At 41.3% G+C, this 17517-nt stretch overlaps 3 protein-coding genes across 5 annotated transcripts; 1 reads left to right on the forward strand and 2 right to left on the reverse strand.

Annotated features, from left to right (window-relative positions):
- Window positions 1-574: 574 nt before the first annotated feature.
- On the reverse strand, window positions 575-5118 carry BDCG_01839 (CAMK/CAMK1/CAMK1-RCK protein kinase; the record flags this gene model as incomplete). Of its 3 annotated transcripts, XM_045417388.1 has the most annotated exons (4): window positions 1897-3055; window positions 3139-3383; window positions 3554-3607; window positions 3824-4276. In XM_045417388.1, 4 exons carry the CDS (start codon window positions 4274-4276, stop codon window positions 1897-1899), a joined length of 1911 nt encoding a protein of 636 aa, XP_045274216.1. The 3 variants fall into 3 exon arrangements, with proteins under 3 accessions (XP_045279775.1, XP_045279776.1, XP_045274216.1); XM_045417389.1 differs by lacking the exon at window positions 3554-3607 and having other exon boundaries at window positions 575-3055; window positions 3824-5118; XM_045417390.1 differs by having other exon boundaries at window positions 746-3055; window positions 3554-5118.
- Window positions 5119-7858: 2740 nt separating this feature from the next.
- Window positions 7859-9286, reverse strand: BDCG_01841 (uncharacterized protein; the record flags this gene model as incomplete). The annotated part of the gene is made up of 3 exons (XM_045417391.1): window positions 8458-9286; window positions 8122-8221; window positions 7859-8019 (listed from the first exon to the last, which is right to left on the reverse strand). Exons 1-3 carry the CDS (start codon window positions 8590-8592, stop codon window positions 7859-7861), a joined length of 396 nt encoding a protein of 131 aa, XP_045274217.1. The 5' UTR covers window positions 8593-9286.
- A 186-nt stretch (window positions 9287-9472) lies between these two features.
- BDCG_01842 (carboxypeptidase S1) lies at window positions 9473-11648 on the forward strand (the record flags this gene model as incomplete). The annotated part of the gene is made up of 6 exons (XM_045417392.1): window positions 9473-9832; window positions 10021-10108; window positions 10260-10567; window positions 10636-11157; window positions 11273-11381; window positions 11469-11648. The coding sequence occupies 6 exons, from the start codon at window positions 9473-9475 to the stop codon at window positions 11603-11605; spliced, it is 1524 nt and encodes a 507-aa protein (XP_045274218.1). The 3' UTR covers window positions 11606-11648.
- Between the last annotated feature and the right edge of the window lie 5869 nt (window positions 11649-17517).

The following is a 17517-nucleotide window of genomic DNA, read 5'->3' on the forward strand; positions in this document are numbered from 1 at the left end:
TGACCTCGCAAATGTGGCCCGTGCCACTATCTGACCTCACTCAATACATCTTTTCTTGTAATTTGAAATCACTCAATTATTTATCATCAATTCTACAATCAATTCTACAATCAATTTAAAATCAATTTAATACTGAAATTATTCTTGAATTTAATAATAATACTGAATTGATTATCAACTGATTTTCAATCAATTATTAATTACTTAAATATATAGATTAAATCTATTTTTATTACTATAATTAATTCAGAATCAATTCAGAATCAATTTAAAATCAATTTAAAATTAATTATTAAATATTTTTATCTTGATATATTTTAAAATTCTGTAAAATATCTCTTTATATTCTATATAAATTTATCTGTTTATTTAATTGATTATGAATCAGCTATACATGCTTTGATTGATTGATGAGCTGAATGAATGAGTGGATTGAAAGGTTGAAAGTCAATTATCAACTGATTATTACTGTATTATGCGAGGTCAGGGTCAGCTTACATAACGAGGTCAAGTGGCGCACTTAGCGAGGTCAAGTTTTCTGCTTCCTGCAAGGTAGCAACCTTTCAATCAAGCAAGCTTTACACCTTCCACAAAAAATCCAGAAGGCAGGCGGGCAAGTAACTATCGTCGTCCCCTCTCATTCCATCGCTTTTGCTTTTTCGCCCTAGACTCAACATAGCCATTATGTCGCACTGGGGCTTAGAGTAAACATGCGTACGTTAAGTTAGCACGCACGTAACATAGACACACGTACCCCCCTTTTTTTCTGCGTTTTAGCAACTCTTGAATTCAATCCTCAATCGTCCGCCGTACAGCTTATAGTTGTTGTCTCTAGATTTATTTTTTATTTTAAAACTTATCAGACCGGCATGCTGACGACATTTGATTCGTCATTTGCAGCTAACTAGAGAGAAGTTAGAGAGTCCCTGCCGAGGTATGAAATGCGAAATGAAATTGTTCGGCTCGGTCCCAATGAATGGTTCTTTTCGTTTCAATGAAGAATTGTACTGTACAGTACGGAGTACTTTAAAAAGTATGACGATATGCCATGACATTTTATTTTCATATATTGGGGGGGAAGGAGGGGGGGTAGCTAGTTACGATACGACCCCGTATATGTCCTATACATATAAGAAAAACATTAAAAAAGACAAAATAGAAAAGGAAACAGAGAAACTTTCTCATAAGCCATATCTCACCTCACTCACTCATGCTCTAGATAGAAAAGGGAAAAAAAAAAACCTTATGGCCCCTGACCGAGCCCATCCATCATCCCAAGGTTTCCCCCAAGGCTTCTTGCCATTTATAACGTAGTATGTGAAAAACTAAGTTTTATGCCCTGTGCCGTGGATCCTGTGGCCTCGGGTGTCACCAAATACAAGGGGGAAAAAAAATGAGAGAGGTGGGGGAGGGGGGAGGAAGAAGACGAGAGAAGGAAGGCAGATAGGAGGAAGTGGAGGAGGTGAAAAGGATAACAGCGCGTGGAGGGGTAGATATTGGGTTGAGGGAAACATAAGAGATCGCTTGTTTTTCCTTGCCCACCCTTCTACTAACAAGAGCGAGTCATGCTATCAGCTGTATAATAATATATAGATATCAAAAAGCTAGACAAAAACAGCACAATATGATCGTTAGAGGAAGGGGAAAAAAGAAAGTAGTGCAGGCATAGAATATATAAGGAAATCATGAAAGGGGGGAGACAGGGAGACGATATCGGAGTCAAAAATCAGCATCAAGAGCAAGGTAAGAAGGGAGGTTGGGGGAAAAGAAATTCAAGGACAAGATCTAGCCAGATCTATACACGACAAGTCGCAATCAAGATTCAGCATCCCATACATATACCCACACAGAATCCAACAGAAGAAGGGAAAGAAAAAGAAAAACAAAACATCATCATTAAACAACCTTCTGCCCCTGCAACCTTCTGCCCCTCCTCCCCAACAACGTCGCATTATCTAAACTAAGCTCAAACGGCTGTCTCGCCGACCGCGCTGCATTCTCCCTCGCCGCCGCCGCAACAGTAGAACTATGCGTCCCATAACCGCCACCGCCCTGCTGTCGTGGCGCTTGTCTCTGCCGCTGTTGCTGTTGTTCACGCTGTCTCGCCTGCGCCGCCGCACTGGGTTGCGTAGCAGCGGTTGCATTCAGATTCGTAGATTTCAACTTTGCCTCCATGGTTGCTACTTCGGTCGGGTTATGCCCCGCCCGTGGCGTTACCTTGGCGGGATTCGCGGCATGTTTATCTTGATCGTAATAAATTATTCCCTCGAGATCTTCGTCATTATCGCTGTTGTCATCATCGAAGTCTTCATTGAGCGGGTTGAGGGGTGCATGGAAGCCCTGTTTGAAATTGTTGCGTCGTTTGCCTTCTTCTTCTTGGCGGTGGACGGCGTAACTGACATCGAAGACTTCGCGGAGATTGATGGCCCCTGGCGATCGGAAATCCATCTTGCGATCCATCACTGCGGCGGGGGTTTCTAGGAATTGCGCATGGAGGGCGGAGGGAGTTGCGAGCGGTGGCGCATCGGCGGCCGCGTGGGTTTCTTCGTTCGTTTGTTTGATCCACGGGTGTTGCAGGAACTCTTTGATGGTGAAGCGTTTTTCCGGGTCGACAGTTAACAGGTGGGAGACGAGGTCTTGGGCGGGTTTAGAGATGTCGTCCCACCAAGGAGAGAGGAAAGTATATTGACCCCGAGCGACTTTCTCGGTTAGGACTTGGATGCTCTCATCATAGAATGGAGGGAAGCCGCATAGCAGTGTATAGAGGACACAGCCTAAAGCCCACATATCGACGCTTTTGGAATAACGTTCATCCTTGACGATCTCAGGGGCAGTGTAACCAACTGTACCGCATGGCGTCATCGTTTCGCTATCCCATATTACCTTGGACAGACCGAAGTCTGCCACTTTGATCTGACCAATACCGCCACCCCCAACACCGGGAGTGAACTCGCCCTCATCGGCTTTTTCTTCGTCACCAGGAGCAGGTGGTTTTGGATTTTTGGTTGGAATGAAAGGAACAGGATAAAACAGGAGATTTTCAGGTTTGATGTCACTGCGGGAGGAAGAAAATTGGGCTATTAGCGGAGTTGCGTTATCAAAGGGGACGTCATGATGCTACGTAAAATGAATACGTACCGGTGAACAACGCCACAGTGTTCATGTAGATATTCTATTGCTTTTGCGACTTGTAGGATAACATGGCGACTGAGGTCTTCGCTAAAGTATGTCAACCGAACGATTTGGTGAAAGAGTTCGCCCCCAGGGCAAAGCTCAAGGACGATATAGTAAAACTGCCTCGACTCTGAGAACTCGATCAATTTGACGATATTGGGATGGTCGATTTGGCGCATTATTTGAACTTCTTTGAGGATGTTGGCTCGCTTTATGGAATAAAGAAAATATGGAAAACCAAGGAGTTAGTGACACACTAGGGGTATGGTTTGGTGCGAAGAGTGCTAGATAGCCAAATCTTGTAAAGAATATTCCAAAACTTGTATCCAAAAGAAATCGAATCCAAGAGGTGAAAACTTAGGAGTCAAGTAAGACTCACCTCCACGACCTGTTTTTGCTTCTTCTTGAGGTCCGGATGAAGATGAGCCTCGCCCTAGAATTCCACTCTTCGATGTTGGCGAGAGTATAAACGAAGAAAGAATAAAGATGAAAGTTGGATAGAGAGAAAGTGAAAAGAACCAAGGCGCGCCGCATGCTGATAGAATGTGTCGCAATGCGAAAATAAAGAAGACACCACATATTAAAAAACAAATGGGGGAGTGGGAGAGGGAAGAAGGAAATGGTCCGGTGTCAGGTGACGGATGCATACCTGTTTGGAGTTCATCTCGAATTTCCGCACGACCTTGATAGCAACCTCCTTAAATTTCCCAGTCGTATCTCTGGCTCGATATACATTACTGAAAGCACCATCGCCCATTTTCTCGACTAACTCCCATCTCTCCAGTCCCGGGTATTTTGGCATCATTGACCTACTCCGTCTCTCCTCCGCGATTATCTGCTCGATTTCCGACTCATGCACTCGTGAGCCTTTATTAGCTGCTGTCCCTGTTTGTTTTGATCCTGGCGCATTAGAGGCATCCTTTGGTGGTAATCTGCAATCCAAAGCATCCAAACCGCGGATAGCAGGATATTGGCCTTGAGGCTGTTTCTGTTGTTCTGCGTGGATGGTAGAGACATTTGTGGTGGGCTCCGCGTGGGGTGTGGCTACGCGGGCCTGCTTGCCATGACGTATGAAATTCTTGAGGCTCTGAATAGTACTCATGACGGGCAAAATCAGTCTCCTAGGAGCTGCTGATTGTACGGAGCGTCTTTCAAATAATGAACAGGAGGTCAGGTCAGGTCAGGTTAGGTCCGTTAGGTTATAAGGAGTGGCTCGAGGGAGGCTATCCCGTCGAAGGACGGGAAGTATATAGGCGGCAAATCACGACGGCTTTGCGAGGACTCAAAGCGAGGATGTCAATGATAGGGAGGCCAGAAGGAGTTTAAAGGAACGACAATCAGGTCAGGGTAAAAATCGATCCCAGGTCTGAAAAGTGGTGGGAGGGAAAGGAGCCTGGCTGCCGATAGATGGTAATTCGAGGGGATGGCTGGCGGTAGTAAAGCGCCGAAGAAGGCGAATGGAACAAGCCACCTGGGCAGAAGAAGGAAGGGCAGGAAGGAAGAAGCGGCTAGCCAACGACAAGGGATACAAGGAGATACAAGGGAATATAAGAGAACGGGAAATTAGAGAGTTAACCAGAGGGAGAGAGAGGTTAAGGAGGAAGAGGAATAATAACGAGAAGGGGAGAGAGATCGCGGCATCAGCGGCGGATACGGCTGGTTGGTATTAAAAATCTTGATTGTCGCAGGTCTTGGCGATGAAGCGCAGGTCAGGTGAGGGGCGCGGCTGGTGGGGGCTGAGGAAAACGTCATAGGGGAAGAAGAGCCAGTAATACATTTATACAAATCATGCTTGATGAGTACTTTGAGTATGCGGGTTTTCATCATAATTGTCGATTCCAAACACAGTAATCTGATATAGCCTTGGTTTTCCATCACGATGCGGGCTGGCTAGTAGATCTTCATAATATGATCAAGCACCAACAGCGCTGATGTCATCGACTGCCCTTGGTAAGCCCCCACCAGGAGACCTTCGCCTAACCCTTGTCTGGCTTCATTCAATCTTACAGAGACAATGTATTAAGTGTCCTACTCAGACACACAATAATAATACACAAATGCATACAGTGTGAATAGAGCTGTTGACTGTCCTGATATCCAGCCATGTATGCAGGGAAAAGTAACGGAGAAAAAAAAAAACTACTAGGCAAAAATTCGATCACCATCTCATAATCTCAATGGGACAGCGCGTTGGGCACGGTAGCTGGTAGCTGCCGGGATGGGGATTCCAATAGTTACCGGAGTTCATGCTATAGAGGCTTTGACGCCTAACTGGCAAGCCGGACTTTAGGCATCAGGCCCCTAATGGGCCCCAAACCATTTTAGGGATTTTGTCAACATGGGATGCCAGAAGATCCATGGTTCCACCCCTGGCTTATTTAACTAGTCATGTCCATGCCCGCCAGCTATTTTCATAACCAAGAGTACTCTACATTTTCCGATCGATACAAGCTGAATATCCATTGTTTTAAATTGTCAATGGTGTACTCCACATATATGGAAACTGAGAAGTACTCTCTAATCAAACCAATGTCTTGTTTTCTAACCAGTGTTCTGCGTCTTTTCTGCGCAGGCTCAACTTCCAAACCCCTGTTCTATCTATCCTTTCGTCATCACTCACCTCTATTTCAAGCTACATTCAGCGCAGGTTATATCAATTTTACATTATAAACCAAGAACCTATATAATTGAGCTTCAATTAAAACAAAAAAGGACAAAAACAAAGAAAAGAAAACCATATAATGAGTGTTACTTTTAAGATATTTAAACTATTGACCCTGTGCACGTCAGTGATCAACAGATCATCATCTCTGAGCCTTTGTAAGTTAAATAGACCCTGCAGTCCGGAAAAATGCATCTATCTCTGCTAAACATTAATTGAGACTAAAATAGGCGTGGATATGCATACGCCATGGAAAGTTATTGCTTTTCCATCCATCAGTGCTGGAGAACCCGTCTCTGAGGTCCACAGTGTATCTCCAGCTGTTATACAGGCCTAAATGACCTTCGCTCTCGATCTGCATTGCCTCAATACCACCGACAACGGAAGCATATCTGAAAAGTCATGGCACCTTCTTCTTCCTCACTGCCCCCGCGCCAGCGGGAAGCTGGCTGGCTCATCATCAATGATCCGGCATATCTTGAAATGGAGCCCTTTGACGTCTGGACTGTGCGACTCTTTGCTTCTACTCCGATGTCGAGCTGGGTCAGGCTTGATGCCAGCCTCGAAGGGAATGACATTATTTTACCCACTTTAAGGAGCACCCGAGGCCATCACAGCCAAGGGCTACTAACCTCTGAGCATCGCCTTTGAAATAACTCTCAGACTGCACCGGCAAAGAAGAAGGGGGAAAGAGGTAATACGTCCTTCTTCAGAGTATCTTTCTGGATAAATGTGTCATATTTTCATTTACCTGTGAGGCTTTACTCTAGTTTATGTTCTTGGTGATGATAACTCTGCTCCTCTCATTGAATGTACTGTACAACACATTGTTTATTCCCCAGACTGCTTTCTCTTCATCAAGCACTTGCTATACTTCCTGATTCCACTGCTGCTGAAGAGCATGTTGCTTAAATATTTCATGATAGTGAATGATTATTCGCAAGGAGTTGATCAGCTGGTAAAGATGGACTGCGTTGTTTCGCTGCAAATGTTGGTTTGAAGGGATGCTGGCTTGATTCAGGGGAGGGAGGTGATGGGAATGAGAATACTCTGCTTTCCCACAGAGCAGATGACGATCGATGATAGCCGCCTCTTTTAATCCCAAGTGAGGGTAAGTGTAACAATATGCCAAACGGGCCATACGCACGTGTATGTGATATTCTAGCAAGTATGTAGCTAGGTGTTGTGTGGGTAAACGAAAGTGGCTTGGAAGTACATGAGAATGTACAGGCAACAATAGTAAAGCGTGTTATCCGTGGTTTGCGAAGGCTATGGAAAATGGATTCTGTATATTACAATAAGTCGTCTTCGCAAAGGTGATGTCTGGTATGTGAGTTTGTCAGGGGTGGCAGTAGAGACGACAAATATATTATACCTAAGCGATGCAACTCCGTTTTCTTGACAGAATGAAATTTATATATAATATATTAAATTAATGAAATTTAATTATAAACTCCTAAGTAAGAGTTCGGAGATAACCAAGCTACAGTTCGTTTTCTCTTCCTGATCCATCAATTCTCCATTGTGTGAGAGTTCCTCCTGACAGTGAAATGAATGTAACTGATATGTGATGGTCTAGCAGTTCTTCATCCACTCACTGGCAGTGTATCATTCCTATTTCCCACGTACAAATAGAAGGAAAAGCTGCTGATGAATCAAAGCATTGTATTTTTTTATTCCCGTTATTTCTTTACTTTTTTTTTTATGGCACGAGGGCGTATCAGATAGCCACTTCTGAACCCCACGCAAGATCAAAAGTGTACAATTACGATTTACTTTGACAAAAATGCACGTTGATCTCAAGTATTCACTCATCTGTGTCTTTTTTTACATGTACCGCCGAGTTCTTTCTGTCATCATCTTCATGATCAAGCCTCCCGCCGTAAGAAGCCCCCCATTCGTGGACCACTTTTCGACTTTGAAACCAGCCTGCTTCACTTAGAGGAACACAAATGTATCACTCCATGAGAAAACTCGCGAAACAAAGAGAAACCACGCTCCTCGAGTCTACTCTGTCAGAATTTAATAACGGGAGCCACCCGACGTTCTCCAGTCTCTGCCGTGGAGCCTTTTCCAAGTATCCGCCGCACCAGTTTCAAATATGGTTGCTAGCTTTTCTAGTTCTCGAGGAGACGGCGAGGTTCTGTGCCATCGTCCATTTTCAGAGGAGTTCGCCGTCATACCTAGAAAAGCTAGCTGATTCTAGACTTACAAAGCGTTGCTTTTGAAATCAGAACCACCATGACCACGGAGAATGCTTCTTTCTGACTATCATTCCTACTCACTTATGTCACGCCGTCCAGATACGGGGATGGCGTCGGACTGGGAGACCGGAGATAAATAATGATGACCACGCGCATGTACTTTGGCTGGCGCTGGCCATCGCTAAACGGTAGTTATCTATTGGCTTTCGGCAATCGGGGAAAAGGTGGGGAAACCATGTTTGTTGGAAGCTAATCTGTACCGATAGATGGGAAGAACCGTGGAACGACCCCGTCTCACTCAACACGCAAGGATATCAATCTCCGTTAGATCATCAGGGGAGAAGTTAGCCGTACTGCTCTGTAGGCGAAGAGAATGGTAGATGGAAAGGGAACCTCCAACCACCACCCACTACCCACCACCCACCACCCACCATCAAGGGATTTGGGCTGTTGATTCCTATGAGCCAGTAAAGCACTGGGACTGAGTTTTAGAGAGGTTCTGGTGATGTCGTAGGGAAACGTTTTGGAGCGGATTTCGTGGGACGCCGCCATTTCCCAAGCGTACCACTATGGACGAAATAAATGCATAACTAATGCCCGGATTTCCCCATCGCCATAACTTTCGTTCAATTATGTACTGTACATAGTTACTCGGGAGGCGGTGTTGATTGAGTCTTCTGTGGGCAATTTTCTTTTTCTTCCCAATGAATCTGTCGGATGAGTTCGCTGCTCCCTTATGATACAGGAAGGAAGGACATTTGAGAAAATTCCTGGTTGGAGGATGTTGTGACCTTTGTGGGCCGAATACTCCGTACAAAACGCGGCAAATGTAAGTTAACTATGTAGATCTCTTCCTGGGGCTGCGGCAAAGGGGCTCCACCTTCGCAAACCAGCGTCTTGGCGCGTAGGGCTCCAATTAGGTTCAACCCTCCACTGCCCATTTCTGCGCATTTCACCGGTAAACGACGCATTATTATATTTCCCTGCGTAATCCCGAAACTCGGCAGACTGACATCAAAATCTGCGGGGTGCTGGGGTTTTGAGCAGCATTAGGTGATATCGGCTTGAGCTCAGTTCTCGGTCCCTGCAACCGCGTGGGGACGCCATACCCACAGTCCGTTAACCAGCGAGAGGTGGGGATAGGGAAGCAGTGCTTCTGCTGCGAAGATAGGGTGTCAAGGGACTCTAGCAAAGATCAGCAAATGCCGGCGCGCTGTCAGATTGTTTTAGGGGTCCGTAGTTTCAACCCCGCTTGAACCAACGACATGGAACACACGACTGCCGGATATCTTCCAGCAGGATGGGACGTTGCTGGAGTTATTTAGGCAGAGGCAGCCCGCCCTTGAGCGTCGAAGTTGGTGGTGTTTGAGACGTATTCTTCAGAAATAACCTCCTCCAGGTGGTCGTGAGAGTCTCCCTATAAACGTTGAACATGTCGTGTTTCGCCAAATCGGCACTGTGCCTTTTGGTAGCTGGTCTCCCAGCTCTAGCCCAATTCCTTCTCAAGCCAGAAGGGGTCACAGGCTTGGAATCCAAATTTGGTGATGGTGCTAAGATCACTTACAAAGAGGTGAGCAAACATATCCCTACTCTAGACTCATCCCTAGCTCACATCAACGGCAGCCAGGACTTTGCGAGACTACGTCGGGGGTCAAGTCATACGCTGAAGGGTCTCGATGATAACCAAGACTACCCCATCAACACATTCTTCTGGTTTTTTGAAGCAAAAAAAGATCCAGAGAATGCTCCTTTGTCTAAATGGATCAATGGAGGACCCGGGAGCTCTTCGATGGTGACGCCCCCAGTTTGCTTTTATCTCTCGCCTTCTCAACTTTTTCGTACTTCTCTTCCTCTTTTGATGCATCAAATGCTCTGCTATAATCAAGTGATGCGACAGCCCTAAACCAAAGCTCCTTGAGGGTGGAGATGGAGAGGTGGATAGGGATAGCAGTATTTGCATTTGCTGACTGCCGGAAACAGATGGGCTTGTTGGTTGAAAACGGTCCTTGCATCATCAATCCGGATTCAAATTCAACGATACTGAATCAATATTCATGGAACAATGAAGGTATGGATCACTCTCCTGTTCCCCAATATTGCGAGCCTGCGAATATAGTGCTAAAAATAAAAACAGTTAATATGCTCTTCTTGGATCACCCGGCACAGGTCGGCTTATCCTACGATACCCTTGCCAACTACACGAAAAATTTGATCCATAGGAGAGCTCACCAAGTTGGGCCCTGATGATCCAATTCCAGAGCAGAATGCTACGTTACTGGTCGGAACGTACCCTAGTAACGAGCCGGAAAACACTGCACTGGATAGTCGTAATGCTGCAATTGCTCTTCGGCACTTTGCGCAGGTATGGTTCCAAGAATTCCCCGGTTACCACCCAGGGGACTCTCGAATCAGCCTTGCCACTGAGCCTTATGGTGGCCGTCACGGCCCAGCATTTTTCGCGTACTTCGAAGAACGGAACCAGAAGATCGAAAATGGTACCTGGAAAGATGACGATGGAGACATGAAAGTATTGAATCTTGATACCCTCATAAATCATCAACGGCTGCCTTGACCGCCAAGTGCAGTGGCCTTCAGACCCAGAGTTTGCATTCAAAAACACATACGGTATCGAAACAGTCAATGAAACGATTTATGACTATATGGTCGACTCCCTCGTTAAGCGCGGCGGTTGTCGCGATATGGTCGAGGACTGCCGCGTTCTTTCCGCCGTCTGGGACCCAGATAACACCGGCATCAACGACACCGTCAATGAGGTTTGCAGCACCGCTGAGAACTACTGCTCCAGCGAGGGTCGCGGGCCATATCTTCGGCACTCCGGCCGCAACTACTACGACATTTCGCAGGTCGAGCCGGCCGCATTCCCTACCCCATTTTACAAGGGGTGGTGTGAATCAGGAACACGTCCAAGCCGCACTTGGCGTACCCCTCAACTGGACCCAGTCCAACAGAGCCGTATCGACAGCCTTCCGAGGCATTGGCGACTATCCGCGTCCAGGTTGGATCGAGGATCTGGCCTTCCTGCTCGAGAATAACATCAAGGTTTCTCTCATCTATGGCGACCGCGACTTTGCCTGCAACTGGATGGGCGGCGAGGCGGTGAGACTCGCGATCGACTATGCCGAAATACCCCCCTATAGAGATAAATGATTGTGAATAATCTCTCATATATCAATTGAATACTCTCACTTTCACGTCATTGCAAGGATCGAAGCCGGCACGACTCGAACAAGGCGTGCTGTTCAACAATGATATTGCCACGGGCGAGATCGACACCGTCGTGCCATTGCCTGACAACGATGGGGATTATGATTGTTCGTCTGGTCCGTCCGACACTTTTGCGTTTAAACAGGACCCTCCGCCACAGTATCCTAAGTTCTGCTAAGCGCTTGACCCCGGCGTCTGCACAGAGGAGCAGATCGAGGCGATACTGACGGGCAAGGCGGTACTCAAACAATGGATTCTTGTCGATGAGAATACGACCGAATTGTTCCCTGAGGTTGTTGGTGATTGGCGGCAGTCCCACATCGCCACCTTCGCCGAGTGATACTGCTGGTGCGTCGGGTTTGTTTGTGAGCGGCATCTGACAGCAAGTAGGATTGTCAGTCATTCTCACTGTGATGGTATCTGCAATGCTGTTTTAAATAATAGGTTGATTGGGTTGTATATGGATGTTGTGTCGTACCGTACATACATCATGGCCGAGGCTTGAAGATTGTTGTCTCCTATATTTTTTATACCGGACATAAAACTCCAATTGTCATTCATTTAATTGAGACTTCATTGAGCTCGATCGGAATTTTGAAAAGGTGTTCTGCGTGAATAAGCATTCAGAATCATCTGTTTGTCATTCGTCGAAAGGTTTTCCTTTCCTTTTCAGAAGTGTAGTTAGCCTTGGCCAATGCCGATGGATAGTATCAACAAGCTTCAGGGCCTGTTCGGTGCGTCCGTGTGTACTCGTTCTTTTTGTACGGATCTCCACTTTTTTTAAAAAGTACAGTCTCAATATCATGACTGTTCAGTGGGCAGAGTATCTGTACTAATAGTACAGCTGCTTTTTACAAAGTACAGATGAAAAAGGCCAGATGTTCAGTGGATTGAGCAGCTGTACTTGCATCTTTTGTCAAGATCTTATGAATAAGCTATATTTAACTTCAACAGCATGTGATGATGTAGAATAGCACTTTTAGAGATAATATAGTATAGAATAATATTCATAATGAAGACAGTTAACTAATATTGATTAGAAAGAAGCTTATAAAAATGTGTTCTTTTTGAACAGACTCTGAACTCTGTTTAAAAAGAATATATTTTATAAGCTTCTTCTTTCTTTATTCTATAGAAGAATATTGTCAGTAAAGATTATCAGTATGAAAAATAGTCAACAGTAGAATAATAATAAGATGAATAAGCAGATTCTATAAATCACAATTCAACAGTATATCAGTTCTTATCAATAACTGCTCACTAAAATAGTTATAATGAATCTGATGATAAGAATCTCTTTGATATTATAGAAAAGAATATTATATAAAAGATCTTTTAACAGTACTCTGTATACTGCTCAGCTGCTGAATTCAAATACTCACTCTAATTATATTAAGAATGTCACACATCTTCATTGAGAAACATTCATTCAATTCATTATTCTTCTTAAAAAGTATATAACTATCTCTGAATTCAGTGTTACAGATATAATGAAGATGAAAGAGAAAGTAATGATATTTCTCTATATTATTATACAAGAATCTTCATATTAAGATACTATGAAAAGATTTGAGTATTCACTTAATACAGTTTCAAAGTAAGAATTAGCTTCTTATATAATCATAATATGACTTTTATTGTTTTAAAAATACTCACTTATTTTATATAGAGTATTTCATGAGATGTTGAAAGCACTCTGTATACTTTACAGTCAGCTTATACAATTGTTAAAATCTTCTATAAAATATAACAAAGACTTACTCAGTGATAATTCTAAGCAGTGATCATTCTTTAGAGATTGTATTAAAGTATTAGATAATACTTATCTTTCAATATTCATTTCTTCTAATCAGTAATCTAACTGATAAAATCAAAAAGAATGAATCTCACAGAACATTCTGACAGTATATGATTTTGAGATGAACTTTGTATATATATACTCAGAAATGAAAGATTCTGCTCATGATATACATGTTTTTAACCTGACTCAAGAGTATGATAACTTTTCAGTGAAGAAGTTCTGCTATTTTCTTATAAATACTGATTATTCAAAAAGAGTCTTTATAATATTGTCACGCTCCCGGCCGCGCCAAGGCCTCATTGCGGTTTCACACGGCCCATCACTTTCATGCAGATGATTTCATTCTGTCTGAACTGGTTTCCAACCACTCTATAACATTATTTGAATATATCATAGAAAGATCTGATTGATGAATATAAGAACCTCACTTCTATATAAGGTCAGCAGATTACTTTTTCTTGACAATGAGATACTGCTGAGGTATCACTCTGACTATTCTCACTTGTGAAATGAGAGAAGAGTATTCACTCATTATCTATATAGAATAGCTAGATGCTGACTTCTCATTAAAGAAGTCAGTGATTCATTTTACTTCTACAGAAATATATATAAGAGTTACTGTGTATCTTATACAATCTTCTCAGTATACTAAGTATTATATCTGTGATATTCTTACAATAACTCTGTAGTCTATGAGCTTGCTATTCAAGCAAGATAGTCAAGCTCACTCATACAGCTTCTCAAATAACTACTCTTATATATTGCTGCTGACTAGTCACTGCTTCAGTTTCATCATATTACAATTCAAATCACTCAATCTGATTATACATTTGAATCAGTTGAGCTCTAACAGACTGATATAATTTTATACATCTGTGCTGAAACTGATCTGATCTCATTCTCTGAGAAAAACACTATATCATTCTCTAGAGTGTGTACATCTCTACTCTGACAGAAATCTGAGATTTCTGAACCTGCTGTATATTTTGACATAGACTCTTCAATTATTCTGCTACTACTGTGGCCTCTACACACCTACATCTATCATGGAGATAGAGAGATTAAGATCAGAGATTCACTGAGATATAAGAAAAACATCTTGTCTGAATTCCACAGCTTTATCTGTACTCTTGAACAGAAATTCCACCTTAATCTGAGCCAGTATAATACTTATGAGATATGAGTAATATACACTGTCAACCTTCTTGAAGGCATCTCTGTGACTACTTGAGCTATCAAGAAGAGAGAGCTTGAGTGTATTAATACTATCATAACTTGAGAAGAATTCAAGAACTTTCTACTGAACTAAATTGAAGATTACTGTAACTGCAGCTTCATAACAGTGCAGTAGTTCAACTCATTATATCAATGAGATAATGAGAATTCTTTCAATTTCAATGCAAGATTTGAAGAATATTGAGAGAAACTGACTGATAATTTGAATCAATTAAAAATACAGCTTTATCTTATAAAGCTGACTTACAAGGTGTGAACAATGATATCATAATATCAGAGTTCATCAATCAATTGCACTGAGCTTGTTAACCTGGCTTCTCAGATCTATTTGAATAATTAATTCTCTGAGAAAAAGATTAACAAGATCTCTTCTAAGCAATTAATAACAGAATCTAAATAATGCTATGATAGCTTCAGTGCAGAGAAAGTAAAGAAGAATTTCAAGTATTCTGATTCTTCACTCACTGTGAAGAAATATTAAAAAAGATTTGACAAAGATCTCTGTTTTAACTGCAGAGCTGATAATCACTATGTCAGTGATTGCAAGAAGCTAAAGAAGAGAAGAAACTGAGAAGATATTTTCTTAAAGTTAACTTCTCTTCTGATAAATGTATCTGCAGAAGATAAAGAAGAGAAAGAAAAGAATTAACAATTCTTATATCTCTGAGTTTATGTTATAATCACAATGCATATTCTGAATGAGAAGATATTAGTGAGATGTCTACTCAACTTCAGAGTAAATACTAACTTCATATTCTATTTCTTTTCTTTGATGAAGAATTGAAAGAAGATAGATCTGTCAGATCATATAAAATTTACAGATGAAATAAAATATCATCATTTTGACATAATTCAAGCAAAGTGTGTGATCACAGACTCAGAAGAAATCTTCAAGAAGAGCAGTCTGCTTCTTCATATAGTCAATATTATAGATAAGAATATTATTCTAGATCTTCTGTGATTGAGAGAAAACAATTCTCTCATTAACTGAGTTATTCAGATGTGATGATATCATCTCACTAATGAAGAGACAGTGATAGAGAAATCTGAAGAGTTTCATTGAAAGAATCTTGAGAAAAGAATTGAGTTAATATACTGTGTAGCAGATGATTGAAACTTGAAGATAGATGAAGAAGTCATTACTCTCACTGCAAGATTAGCAGCAGTATCTATTATTGAAGATGAATATACACAACATCTCTTTACAGATTTTAAGAATGTCTTTTTGAAAAGAGAAGTAGCAAAGTTTCCTGACATCAAGATATAATATAAGATTTGTCTTGAAGATGATGTAATGATGCTGTACAGATCTCTTTACAACTTGTCTGTAAAGAAGTTGAATGTTCTGTGCAAATATCTTGAAAAAGTGTAATCAAAGAACTGAATACATTTATTAAAGAGTCTGACAGAGACATCTATACTCTTTGTACTCAAGAAGAATGATAGACTATATCTATGTGTAGACTACAGAGGTCTTAATAAGATGACAGTTAAGAATTGCTATTCATTACTGTTAATCAATGAGATGATTGATTAATTATCTGAAGCAAAGATATTTTTAAAGATTGATATACAGAATGTCTATCATAGAATCAGAGTTAATGAAGACAATATTTGAAAAATAGCTTTTCATATCAAGTACAGCAATTTTGAATATCTTGTTTTATCTTTTGATCTTTATAACACTTCAGTCATCTTTCAGATCTATATAAATGAGGCACTGCAGAGTCTTATTAATGTCTCCTGCATAGTATATCTGAATGATATTTTAATCTTCTTGAAATCAGAGAAAGAACATGATATTCATATTTGAGAAGTATTGAGTCACTTGAGACAGTATCAACTCTATACAAACACTGAAAAATGCTTGTTCTACATACAGAAGATTGATTTCTTAGATTATATTATTAAGATGAATGACATTTCAATGAATAGAAGCTGAGTCTCTGTCATTGAGAACTGGTCAGTGCTGCAGATGTACTGTGAGATGCAGATGTTTCTAGAATTTGTAAATTTCTACAGATGATTCATCTATATATATTTATGAATTACTACCCCTCTTACAGATCTGTTGAAGAGAAGTGTGAAAGACAGAAAAATGAGACTGTTTATTCTCACTCAAGACACTGTGCAGGTATTTGCAGAATTGAAACAAGCTTTCACAGATGCTATAATACTGAATCACTTTAATCTCAACTTACTCAGTCAGTGTGAGACTGATGTATCTGAGAATGAGATCTATGAAATCTTTTCACAGTTAACACTGAAGATCTTTCAATGTTGAAAGAATCAGAGAATAATTACTTCTGAAGAAATAGATAATGAATTATCTGTGAGAGAAGACTTTTTCACAGAGTCTATAAGACACTGTGAATGAAGATCAGTGATCTTCTTCTTCAAGAAGTTATCACTCATACAGAGAAGGTATAATACTTATAATCAGAAGATGTTAGTAATTGTTGAATTCTTTAAGATTTAGTGATATTATCTTCAGAATAGTAAGTACTCAGTGTAAGTTCTCACTGATCATACAAATCTGCATTACTTCTTGATAACAAAGAGCTTGATAGAATATCAAGTCAGATAAGCAGAGCTGCTTTCAGAGTATGATTTCTATATTCAATACTGTTCAGATCAGTTTAATCTCACTGACACACTGTCTAGATAACCTGATTATAATATCATTGATGCAGAGAAGAATTCTACAAAAGAATCTCTGTTATTACTGCAGAAGAAGCTGGCTGCAGAGGGTTAAGATTCTCTAAAGCTTGAGAACAGCACTGAAGAGGCAGCTGTGTGACTCAGTATAGAAGATGAAAGAGAACTCAGGTCTCTGCAGAGAACTGATACTGAAGATCATGAGCTTCTCATATTATATCTTATAATTATTGAATTGATAAAGAATGAAACAGTCTATAATCTTTCAATCTGACTACTTTTGAAATTCATTGATGAGTTACAGAAGAAGAATGTCTCTACTGCAGCTTAAATTCAGAAGTTGAAGAAGAAAGAATCTGATTTAAACTTGAAAGAGACAGACTCTGAGCAGGGCAGTGCTGCTAAGAAATCAAGTCACTGATAACTAGAAGAATGTGAACTTCTACTGCTGAATGATTCAGTCTTTGTCTCTTGTAGCAGAATGATATGTCAGAAGTTATTGAGAATTCATTATAATAATTCTTATATAGAGCACTTCAGATTAGAGAAGACTGAGA

This window comes from Blastomyces dermatitidis (assembly GCF_000003525.1).
Source record: "Blastomyces dermatitidis ER-3 genomic scaffold supercont1.2, whole genome shotgun sequence".
Classification (NCBI taxonomy): Eukaryota; Fungi; Ascomycota; class Eurotiomycetes; order Onygenales; family Ajellomycetaceae; genus Blastomyces; species Blastomyces dermatitidis.